A 12,731-nucleotide genomic window follows, 5' to 3' on the forward strand; every position below is an offset into this window, starting at 1 on the left:
TTCCATGTAAATTATTGGTATCGGTGGCGGATTCAGGATTGGGGGGGGCATATCCGGCCCGTGCCCTCCCCCTCTCAATTGAGAGCGATAGTCAATATTTTTCAATGTGAACATGCCATCCTTACACAAGACAGTGCGCCCCCTTGAAAGTTATACAGCATATACCGGGGTAATTTAATGGGAATATGACGTTCATACACAAGTGAGGAATTTTTGTCGTTGTTGTTTTTTTTTTTTTTTAGACGCAGTGACCTTCAATTTTTCGTGATTTTTTTTGCTAGCCAAATCTTCCTCTGGAAAATGTGCCCCTCTTTTAGAAAATCTTGGATCCGCTCCTAATCGGCATTATGGGGTTCAGTAAATATTGCGGAGATACCATAAATATTGAGCGGCTGAATAAGGAACAGTGCTATATTGATGTGCGTTTTTGTTGAGAATAGGTCGATCGATGAAAATTTAATCGGAAACGTGATTATTGCAGAAATAGTTGTGTTACTATAAAATTATCTATAAAATTCATTTAAATTCATTATATAAATGTAATAGTTGTGTTACTATCTATATAATTGCATGTATCTATAAAATTAATTGTAATTTAAAGTTCGCTTATTTTGATTTATACTGTGCATATTTTGTAAACATGCTATAACCCTGTTCATTTTAACGTTTCTTGCAAGTAAACTCAATTTTTTTTCACTTTATCATCCTCCCAGCAATGATATTCAAGTAACATTGTTTGATTGTATGCATGCCGACAACAGGGGTCGCGGAAGCGGGGGGGGGGGGGGGGGGGGGGGCTTCAGCCCCACTTTTTTTCCAAAAACTGTGTACAAAAACGTAAAAATGACCAGAAGATTGTGATTTTTTGCATGGTCAGCCCCCACTTTGAAAACTGTTCCGCGGCCCCTGGACAAAGTGAAAACTACAAATTGAATTAAATGAAATTAAGTGAAGAATAGACCAATTTATTTTAGACTGTAGACCAACTAAAAATACGGTTGACGAAAAGAAAAGATTGATTTGCAAATCGATCAGATTGAGATTTTAGATCTAAATGTGATTTTGGATTGGTCTAAAAATTAGTCACTGTTAGTTAGAAAATTATGTTTGTCGACTTTGCAACTGTTTTAAGATATTTTCTTGTATAAGTTTACTATAGAAAGCAGTAATTCCTGACTATGAAATCATGAAAATAATGACCAAAATATCGGAGTTGCTCCCAGCTGACTGCAGTCATCATGGTCACTTTTACTAGGTTATTTTTTAGTATAGGAGGGTAGTACTGATAAGGTCAAATGAATTAAATGCATGATACATCTATTGATTTGTTCTGCATCCATATTCGTGTAATACATTTTCCTTAATATAATTTGTTAGCATTTTTGGCATGAATCATAAATGAAGTGTACTAAAAAATAATTCCAGACAAAAATGATTAACTACCAAATTATTATATGATATTCACAATTTGCAGGAGAATTAAGGAATGTCATCATTGCTTGAAAAAAATGACAATCCTAATCTATTGCTTATCTCGTAACTTGTGTAGGGCCGGTGTACCCCAATAAAAGTTTACTGCAGAAACGCTGTTTAAACTTTTAAGCACGCTGTTTAAGCCAGTCACTCTAAGTTGTTTAAAACCTTTGAAAAATGATTAGTTAAACCTTGTTTTCAACGGTTACACTTCGTAATTTCGAAGGTTCGTAATTCCGAAACACGTAAATTGCCTATACCTCGATGTTCGTTAATCCGAAAACGTAAAAGGGTTCAATAATCCGAACATTTGTGGCTTTATTCCGAAGGTTCGATTATCCGAAAACGAAATAAGGTTCGATGTTCCGAAGGTTCGTTAATCTGAAATAAGATTAGTTGTTCCGAAGGTTCGTTAGTCCAAAAACGAAATTAGGTTCGTTAATCATTTCGTTTTCGGACTGACGAACCTTCGGAATTACGAACCTTCGGAATATCCGAACCTTCGGAATAACGAAGCTTCGGAATTACGAATGTATGCGTTTTAAACAACCTGTTTTTAAAAATGTGAACAACTTGTTTAAATCGCGAAACAGTAGTTACTGGGGAGACGGGTTTTACAGTGGTTAAACGTTTAAAGAGCAATTTGACGCGTAAACAATTATGATTATTAATTTCTGAAATATGTAAGTCATTGTAAATCAGTTTCATTTTTTGTCTTTGTCATGATGTGATGTATGATTTGTAAATTGTCATTATCTTCTGACCAATAAAAAAAAACATATCAATTTATTTGCACTCCTTTTTTGCAGTGCGTAGCGTGTTAAATTATTTCCCTATGGAGAATAATAGAAAATACGCCGTTTTTGAGGGATTCGCTAAGATATCTCCCAAACGCACCAACAAGGTGATCTATCAAAACAGAATAGAATAGAGCAGATTCTCACCTTGAACATGATATGATTTTCATTTAATTTTAGTCAAATTAAGTTTTGTCACTTTTTAGGTTTTTGGAACCTTTCTTGATGATTTTGGAAATCCATTTGTACATAAGCCAATGGGCAAGTGCGAGAAACGAAACGTTTGGTGCGACTTCACATTGTTTTAAAAAAATATATACGTCACAATAGACCCTATCAAAAAAAAAGACATTTTGCAGAAAATGCTGTAGATTGCGAATACCTAAGAATGATCTTGATTGGATAAAAAAAAACCTGTCACTTTTCACATTTGCAAAAGCTTTTGAAATAATTGGTCACTATAGTTTGGCGTTTTCAGCCGATGGCATTGTGTGTACACAGTATAGTACACAGCACACACGCATAGCTAGGCAACGCAGCACGTGAAGAATTTTGCACGTTTTCATTATTCGTACAGCGACGACTTGAGTGTATGTTGGATAGGACCGTACCATTTTTGACCGGGGGGTGTGCCAGTGAATGCAAGTGATCAAGAAGAGTTACAAAACTGAAGGGAGTGAGAAAACAAGGAAAGTGAGAGGGAAATTTATGAAAACAAGTAATGCGAGGAAAAATGACAAGAAAAGGAGAGAAAGGAGAAGAAGTGAAAACACGCAGCTGAGTGCGCTCACGATATGTAAGTTGAACACCCCTGCACCGCAATGTAGCAGCCCGCCACTATAAACGTAGACTGCCTGCACGATGCGCAGCGGCGCGTATTAGTCATAGAGATGTATATTATATACATCTCTATGGTATTCTATGGTGACTGCGCGTTAAACGTCCCATTTCTATGCGTTTTTTGTACACAACAAATTGATATGCATCCGAGAACGATGTTCTGTATGGGCCTATTCATTTTATCCTGTGTTCATGCTGAGGATGAGACACTGAATACGAACTTATCATTTTTTTAAAAGGATCCCTATTAAAAACCTGTAAAATCCAATACGAAAAGTTAATAGAAATCGATTGAACATGATATCCTTAATGATTAGAGCTGATGTAAGAGTGGATATAAAAAAGCTGCTTTTTTATTATTTCTTTTATTTCCTTTCCTATCTCTTTTTTATGTTTAATGATAGGATGGGGGGTCGGGTGTCCGGACACTTTATCTTTTTTGAAGCCTTCTTTTTTGTCTGTGGATTACACTAAAAATATGAATCCATTACCGTTGTAATCATTTTCTATTTTGTTCTTTATAATATTTCCTAACATTTTGTACTAAAAATTGATGAAACTTCGCTGGTAAATTTTTCCAAATGACATTCTAAAATTGATCGTCCGGACACACAACCTGTCCGGATACACAACAACTGTGTATACATTAGTTTGTAAATGTTTTGATTGCTTGTGATTGTTTGTGATTTGATTTGGTTTAATAATAAAAACATATATATACATATTTTTAAAGTATAGTAAGATGAGCCAGGATCGAGGCCTATCATAATAATATAAATGTTGTTATCTACGAAGATTTTAAGAATATCACTGAAGAAAAATGTAACCCAAGTTAATAAAGAGGGTTGGTAGAATATGATCCAGTCAATGATTTAGCCTTATATACTTTTTGCGCCTGACAAAACGATCAATATTTCAATCGCACACGAGTATAAACAAATGGCTTTCATTCATCTTTCAATCCATGCACCATACGAACACTGTAGGCAAACCGCATGTACAGTGCTGTGTAAACGTACCATACAATGACATGTTGCTATGGACACGACCACAGCTAAGCAATCTTTTCGCATGGAGGTGTGAACTCGTAGAACACACATGTTCTAAACCTTTGATGCTGGCTCATTCAAACATAATTGCAAACATTTATCGAAGCGACTTAAAGCTCTTCGAATATATTACCAAGCAATAACCAGGTCGATGAAGGCGGATTTTGAAGGAGGTGTGGGCCAAAAAGAACAAGTTTTGTGGAGAACCCCGTTCTTTCTTGTCATCGGAACTTGGTAAAGATTTGCGCCTTGAGTTGCGGCGTAGCGTTTTCCGGTTACTCGCCTCTATTCAAGCTCAAGAATTGGAACGTCAGTCGTACTCGTAGTCGTTGACAGTGTCTCAAGCAACTCTTGATATATCAATTGTCTTGTAATATTTAGTGTTGTGCTCCATCTACTTCAAGATCTGGTGAATTATTGGACTCAATTATGGCTTTGGCTGTCAAAACAAAACCAGGTGTCATCACTCACGATCGCAGCCCTCGATTTGAAGGTGTTCCAAAGCGTTATGAAGACACAAAACCAGTCCAAGTCCAAATTCATGCACATCAAAAGATCCTTGGTAAGTAGAGTCTACTCTCTTGGTCCAGGGTCAAAATATAATGATGTACCGGTATGTACACCTAGATCAAGGTTTCACTGTTCATGGCATGCCTGCCCTACAGACAGGAATAACCGTCGTTTCTGGGGATTTATTCAACAATTTCTGACATTTTGGTTTTACTGTAATCCCCAACCAACGTACATGTAGCCAACGTAGTTCAGCGGAACAACCAAAATACAGAGACTGAAGCTTTTGGTCTAGCCTGCCCTAAGAAATAAAAATCATTTCCCTACAACACAAGTACCGGTACATGTACGCTGAACTTACAGGTTTTTATGGTATTTTATTCAATGCCTTGGATTTTCAATGACAATAAAAGCAACATAATGGGCAAGTGCCAAAACAATGAAGTGGGAAGCACCAACCAGTTTTACAGGGCTTTAAATATTGTACCACTACCTCATTTCATATGCCCATTTTCTTGCAATGTCTAATTTTCTCACATCCAAGTATTTCTTATAATAATAACTAGCATTTAGTACGCTCTCCATAGTTAACTATATCACAGCTTTACAAACGAATAATAATCCGCTTTTATATAGTGCTTAATCCATCGGAACGATGTGTCTAAGCGCTTTACAGATATATTATTACCCCAGTGATCGGATTCAATCAGTCATTCCTGCACACAATGTGTGCACATCCTCCACTCCCTGGGGAGTATTCCAGTCAGTCGCTTGTGAGGCGCACACAGTACTGGACAAGTTACAATGACTTTCACATCCTACTGGCCTGGGTACCCATTTAGCACCTGGGTCGAGAGTGGCAAAGTGTGGATTAACGCCTTGCCAAAGGATGCCAGACCGCGGTGGGATTTGAACACACGACCCTCTGTTTACAAGGCGAGAGTCAGAACCACTGCACCACAGCTCCTGAGATTCTGAAAGGATTACCTCGTAAAACTATCAAGAGAGAGGAGAGATCTTCATTTCAAACTAAGAATGACACTCTTGTTATGCAAAATTTTTCATTAAATTTATTGAAACTCCATGCCTTTTTCTCCTTCAGATATTGGACAAGAAATCCATGCCAAGTGGGAGAACCTTTCACACAATGAGAAATCCCAAGCAATCGTCGATGCTGAGAAGGAGGTTTGGAAACAGGCTGAGCACTTCAAGAAGGTTGCGCTAGAAAAGTGTGAAGCCGACTGCCTAGCTGTAAAGGAACGTGAACTCCAAGAACTCAAGAATACCCATGAACGAATGCTTAAGGTGAGCCAGATTAGTATTCAGTAATTAGGTATTGGTGATTTTTCTTTTTTTTAGAGCACTTGTATAAAAATACCATTGTGTTGGATCTTTCATTTTTTTAAAAGAGGCATGCACCGGTATGTACATGTAGGGGAGACCGTGGTTAGTTAAAACATTGTCATTTTCTTAAAAGCCAGTAAAATAAATTTATACAATACTGCCCTCAATTTATTGTTATTAATAATACAACAGTGTTGAATTGTTATTGCAATAAATTGAGCTGATTGGGATCAAAAGGTGGAATTTTCTTTGAAGGAAAAAAGTAATTTTCATGCCAAATGTATTCTATTGTTTATTATATTTTCAAACATCATTTCATAGGTAAATATAAATGTCAAATCTATGATGTACATATTACATTTTTTAATGTGATATATCACCACTGAACAAGAAACTTTGTGTTAAGAAGTAACTAGCACAAATGTGAAATGTATTTGTCAAGTTTTTTTTATTTTTAATTTGTCTAAAATATGAAGATTTTGGGGGAAAATGACACCAAAATATTTGTCAGCTTCTGATAACAAAGCGATGTGATGAAGGGACATGACATACTCTTGTTTGATATCAGATTTGTCATGATAGCACAAACATTTTAAAAGATACAGTATTATATTTATGATGTTCGGTAAGTGTCAAATTTTCTTTGAATTTCCTGGGTGTATGTAAGCTTCCAGCCTAAACTGTATGCCTATGTAACTTTGGAAGGAGGATTATAAATAGAAAAAAGAGAGTTCATTTTCACAATTTGATGGTTTATTTTCAGGAGGAAGCCCTGCGTGTGGAAGGGGAGATGACCAAGATCCAACACCAGGAAGTGAAGAGAGAGAAAGAGGCCGGGGAGAAGATTCTTAGAGAGACGGTAGAGAAGGTGAAGGCAGTGAAAGATAAAGAAAGGGAAGAGGCTGTAGCAAAGGCTAGGCAAGAGGAGGTGACCAAGGCGAGGCTGGCAGCAGAGAAAGTCTCTGGGTGAGTATATTTTTATTATCATTTTTTTTTTTAATGAGAGATTTGCTCCCTCATTCTTTTTGGCTACATGTATATCTTGGTGACTATAACATGCTTCACATACATGTATATATCAAAAATTAAAAATGATAATAAATAGAGAAAATAAACAAAGAGCGATCTGTTAAATATAACCAATAAAATTCAAGCTTCTATTTGCAGTAGGAGCATGAATACATACCCTTTTGAAAAAGGTACCACCCAAAAATACGGACCTCTTTTGTTATGATGTTGGCAACACACGGTATTTAAAGTGATGTTTTCCTTGTTTGTACATACAACCCATTGTACATACAACCCAAATTGAAAATAAATATCTGTTTTATAATGATTTTGTGAGTTGAATGGGACAACGTAAAATACACACACGCTCTGTTTCAGGTATTTCATTTTTGAAGGAGTTCTTTGAAAGCATTAATGAATTTTCCCTAAAAAAATCTGTTCAATTAACAGTTTATGGAGGGTGACTTTCTTAAAGACCTCCTGAATATATTTCCCCGCCTGGTATTGATTGGAGGTTAATACATTATAGAATCTTAATCAAAATTCAATTATTCATCATATTTCAATCCCATTTTTGCTCTCAACCCAACAGAGAGACAGCAGAGAGGGAAGCTCTAACTGTGAAGAGATTAGCAGAAGAGAAGGCACAAGCCCTCAAGGTCCTCAAAGAAGACAAAACACAAGAACGCATCAAGGCAGTGCTCAACGCCCAACAGGAAGAGCGCCGCATCGCTGCTGCTGAACTTGCCAAGGTCCGAGAGGCCCACGCCAAGGAGATCCAGGAGCTGCGGGAGGAGATCAAGAGATGGCAGGTGAAAGTGGATGAGACAAGGTCAGAGGTAGTGAGTGAGGAGGAAGAGAAGGAGAGATGGATCCAGAAGCATGCGGAGCTGAAGGAATCCTATCAGGTGTTCATCAACAAGACCAAGGGATTCAGGCCAGGACAGGCTGAGTTCTTACTGAAATAACACTTCAGGTCAGAACAAGACACTTGCCTTTATGAGAAAGAACCCTGAAAGTCGGTGGCAGAAAGAAGGCCACAATTGCCAAGAGTTAGCCTATCCTTCAGTCCTGGGCTGTCAGATGACAAGGGGTGTGAGTTCTTTTTCACTACTTGCTCAAGGAAAACCTTCAGTTAATATGAAGTAGCACTTGAATAAGTATGATCAGTGGATCAGAAATGATATGTGCAAATATCATCCTTGACAGACTGCTCCAAAAAAATTATTTGTATTTGTCAATGTCAAGACTCTATATCTACCTGGAGTAGGACCAACATATTTGTTACCAATGTTTGATATGAATGTATTGTACTGTGATGTCTATTCAAAATCAAGATACTAATCTTACTTTAAACTCTGGTCTAAAGTTGTACTTTAACTATGGATAGCCAATTGTGACATACATGTAAATCTCTACTTGAACTTGAACATAAAAAGTTTGATTTATCAGCTCATCTGACACAAATCATTCAAAACTCTCTGGGAATAATAGCTGAATTTTTTTTCTTTGCCATTTTAGCAAGGTGGAAGAGCATAATGAACATAGGAAACATACAATGTTCAAATTTTTGGACATATTTGGTTTCCCATAAGTTCAGGGTTCAGCACAGAGTTCGACTTCGGCCTTGGGTAATCCTGACTTCAGAATACGAGCCAATGAGTCTGAGGTCTGCATAGTTTATTAGGTCTAAGGGATAACTTTGATTCTGATTATGACAATAGGCCTACTGAAGGATTCCTGGAAAGATGCAACATGTTGTGATGTCATAGACTTAATAGAATTAATTGCAGCATCCGGGAACTGATCATCATTAGGTATCCATGCTTGCAAATGTCAAGCACAAGACCACAGCTCAAAGCTCTTTAGAACAAAAATTAACAAGACCAAAGATCAAAATTCTTTAGAACAAAAATTAACACAACCACAAATTAAATCTTTAGAACAAAAATTAACAAGACCACAGATCAAAAGTCTTGAGAACAAAAAATAATATGACCACAGATCTAAGCACTTGAGAACAAAAATTAAAAACACATGAGAATGAAAATGATAGAGACTATAGATCAAATCTCTTTGCAACAAAAATTCTTAAGACCACAGATCAAATCACTTTAGAACAAGAATCACAAGACCAAAGATCAAAGTACTTAAGAACTAAAATCACAAGGCCACTGGCCACATATCAAAGTTCACTTGTCCCTTGAACGGGGAGTATAGATTTAGAATCCAGGGTCCCATCTTACAGAGAATTACGATTAATCCAATCAACCATAACTATGAATGATCAGCAACGGCAACATCTAAAACGTATATTTGTTCAAAATGTTTTCTAGTTATGATGTATATTCATACATTCATCGCTCTCTTGAAGATTCAGTGTGATTCTCTTCACTATTAGTCTATTGTGTAAATCTCCTGTAGAGAAAAAAATTATTGTATACCGGTAGATGGATATCCATACAGTTGAGATTGATTGGATCAATCGTAACTCTTTTTAAGATGGGGCCCAGATATGCTTTTACTGTTAGCTTTGATTCTGTGACCTGGAGAAGCCTTTGGTCTCATTAATTGTTGCCTTGCAAACCTTTTGATGGCAATACTTTTCAGAAGCTCATAAAAATTATGCTGCTCAACTTTGGCAAAAGGAAGCAAGTGACACATCAGTATTGTTGTTTCTAAAACACCCTTTGTATGTTGCACGTTTGGGCAAAATTTGGGGAAGAAAATCAAGAAATGATCATTCTATGGAAAGATATTGAAGAAAAATATGCTGTTACTGGTAAATTACATTGATGCCTAAGTAAATGACGAACACACATTGCTCATTTACAACAAATGATACTTTTGTAACTTGCTTCCTTTTGCCAAAGTACAGCAGCATGGGGACCTTATTTGAGGCTTTGGTACAGGGTACTATTTGTATTGCAATCCAGTATTTTAAAATCAGTAGGAATGACACCAAATACTTTACAAGATTTTTCTTTTGTTTAACTACTGTGGGAAGTACCAGGGGTAAATTTTTATTGTTGATGTATTGGACATTGTATGCACAAAGTAATTTAGGATTTTCTACTTACCGGTAAACCAAATCTGCTTTGCAGTATTATGGGGTATTAATATTGTCTGTTACCTGAGCAACACTTTTTTTTAAATGTGTTTTTCGTCTGACCATTTTGCTCTCCCTGAAGCGTGAAAATGATGCAATTTAGTTGTCATGCGTATACAACACCGGACAAATGTATGGTTTAGCGGAAATTCAGTATACATGTAGGAATTACATAATTTACAAAAGTTATGATATTAACAGTTGTTGTCCTTGGAAATACACACAACATGAATTGTATAGACAGCTTCATGTAACAAGTTTCTTCTAAAATTATGAACAATGACATAATTGTGTTGATCTAGCAAAAGTATGAGAGTTTCTGCTGGATTTTTCTGCAGTTTTATGGTACATGTTTGATTTTTTTTTTTAGCTTGCTAGAAAATATTCATCCAATCTCTGAAAATTCTTTATTTCTTTCGAAAAAGTAGGATACAAAGAACATAATTTATATAGCATTGTATATAGTGAGAAATGCATAATGAGCCATCATTATGCACAGTATTGTTTTGATCATTGAATTCACTACTCTGAACTTCAGAATTAGGCCAATAAAGAACAATCTATTTTAGGATGCTACTGCATGTAGCTGCTAAAAATGTAACTGGAAATTCTGTTCAAAATAATACCAGATATAAAAGGATCAAAAGCCTTTCTGGGGGGGGGGACAGGTAAAAGATTCGCTTTTAACATGTGTCATGTCAGACAAGTGTCTATCATATAATACATATATATGAAGTACCGAGTGTGAAATGTTTTGGGGACAAAACTTGTAATAACATAAATTACCTGTTCTTATTTTCATAAATGTATTAATTCATGAATGGTATGGGAATAGTTTTGAGAATATTGGCGTTCTCTTTGATGTGATACCTCTTGCCGGGTGAGTCAAAGTCATCTGTTTTGTTTTTGTTTTCATTTAATTGACATTTGCTCATTATTCTGTCTTCAATTCGATTATTCAGGAGGTGTGTTGAACTGTTAATTCTAATATTCTGTTTGCACTGTGAACTTGTTTGATTTTTGTGTGCCTTATAATCATACATCATTCCCCAAGTGAAGGTGCAATTGCATCACTATCATCATTGTTAGTATCATTGACAAAATAGCATTTGTTATTCTCATTGCTTCGTATTTTTAATTTTATAACTCATAAAAAAATTCCCGTACTAAGTTTATGAGTAATAGTTTACAAAAGAAATTAAGCTGCATTTATTCATGGATGAACAATTTTGTACAAATTTGTCAGTATTATGGACTATATATAATGTATTTTGATTTTGTATTTTTGAATATTTTTCACCTCATGCGCTTATACATGCATACCTATACTGATTTGTATTTATTTTGTTTTTTAAATAAAATAAAATATCACATCATGTGAATACATTGATTACTCAGTCATTTTTGTGAAATGCCGAGGTGAGATAGGAAACCAGAGTAATTGAAACAGAAGCAAGAATCAAGAAAATCTTTGCAATTGATTGCAAATTCAGTTCAAAATTTACCTATAAATCAATTTTAACTATTAAAAGCAAATCAATTAATAGTATTACACATCGATTTTAGAAGCAAACCAGTGATCGATTCCAAAGTTGGAATTCGTTGCCGCAAGATTCATGATTACTCTTTGGACCTAAATTGAGTTGCAATCAGTTGCAAGTTTCTTACAATGTCCCAGTGGGTGATTTTAAGTCCGATGTTGACCTTGGTGTTAGTGTTGGTGTTGGAATTTGGATTACTTCCCCTAGCTCCAAAACTTATTCAGAGTTTGTAAAACTGATCCAGATCACATTATTGACATCACAACAAAATAGTGACTTTTCGGGACCACCTTCAATTTATGTTCGATGTTATAAGCGTGTAAAAATTGACCTAACACCAACACCAAAAGGTCAACTCTGAACTTGAAATGCTCCATTGGAGTGATACATGGGTAGTCACTAGTGAAAGAGACAGACAAGAGTGACAAACAGGGAGGGGGGGAGAAAGACAAAAGAGGGGGAGGGGTGGGGTACCTGAGAGGTGGGTAGATAGAGACAGTACAGAGGTACAGATTTTCCAAAAGGAGGGGGGCACATTTGCCCTATGAAAATTTGACAAGCAAGCAAAAAAAAAAAAATGCTTTCAAAGGGGGGGGGGCACACTTGGGTAAAAATGGCATATTCACATAAAAAATTTTGATTACGACTCTCAAAAGTGGGGGCACGAGCTGGATGTGCCCCCCCCCCTGGATCTGCCAGTGAGTGGGAGGGAGGAAGAGAGAGAGGGAGGTGGGGGCAAGAGAAGCTGAGAAAGGAGGGGAGGGGGGGGGTGAAGAGAGAAACAGGTTTGAGTTGGTATGAGGGCAGAAAAAAAAAATATATATGTATGTTATATGTAGGCCTTAACAAGTTGAGAGTAACAGGTACTTTGGTGGTCAAGATGGTTTAGCACCGAAAGTTACCCAAAGCTTTTCACTCGTATGGATTACCACTTTTTATAAATGTGCAGACAAGAAATCTTTGATATAGAGAATTTTTTTTATTACATTTCATGTTTTATTAACAAATTATTGTATCAAATATTACAAATTTCATCACTATAAATCAATTTAGGACACTA

The 12,731-nt window shown here is 36.2% G+C and overlaps 1 protein-coding gene across 1 annotated transcript; it reads left to right on the forward strand.

Annotated features, from left to right (window-relative positions):
* Positions 1–4,123: 4,123 nt before the first annotated feature.
* LOC121424973 (uncharacterized protein C6orf163 homolog) lies at positions 4,124–9,723 on the forward strand. The gene is made up of 4 exons (XM_041620879.1): positions 4,124–4,721; positions 5,772–5,974; positions 6,777–6,979; positions 7,614–9,723. The coding sequence occupies exons 1-4, from the start codon at positions 4,589–4,591 to the stop codon at positions 7,987–7,989; spliced, it is 915 nt and encodes a 304-aa protein (XP_041476813.1). The 5' UTR covers positions 4,124–4,588; the 3' UTR covers positions 7,990–9,723.
* The last annotated feature ends 3,008 nt before the right edge of the window (positions 9,724–12,731 follow it).

Source organism: Lytechinus variegatus, chromosome 12 (assembly GCF_018143015.1).
Source record: "Lytechinus variegatus isolate NC3 chromosome 12, Lvar_3.0, whole genome shotgun sequence".
Taxonomy (NCBI): Eukaryota; Metazoa; Echinodermata; class Echinoidea; order Temnopleuroida; family Toxopneustidae; genus Lytechinus; species Lytechinus variegatus.

Coding starts and splice junctions, on each gene's coding strand:
- LOC121424973 (XM_041620879.1), top strand. CDS start 4,589: ATGGCTTTGGCTGTCAAAACAAAACCAGGTGTCATCACTCACGATCGC. Junction 4,722..5,771: donor TGCACATCAAAAGATCCTTG/GTAAGTAGAGTC, acceptor TTTCTCCTTCAG/ATATTGGACAAGAAATCCAT. Junction 5,975..6,776: donor CCCATGAACGAATGCTTAAG/GTGAGCCAGATT, acceptor GTTTATTTTCAG/GAGGAAGCCCTGCGTGTGGA.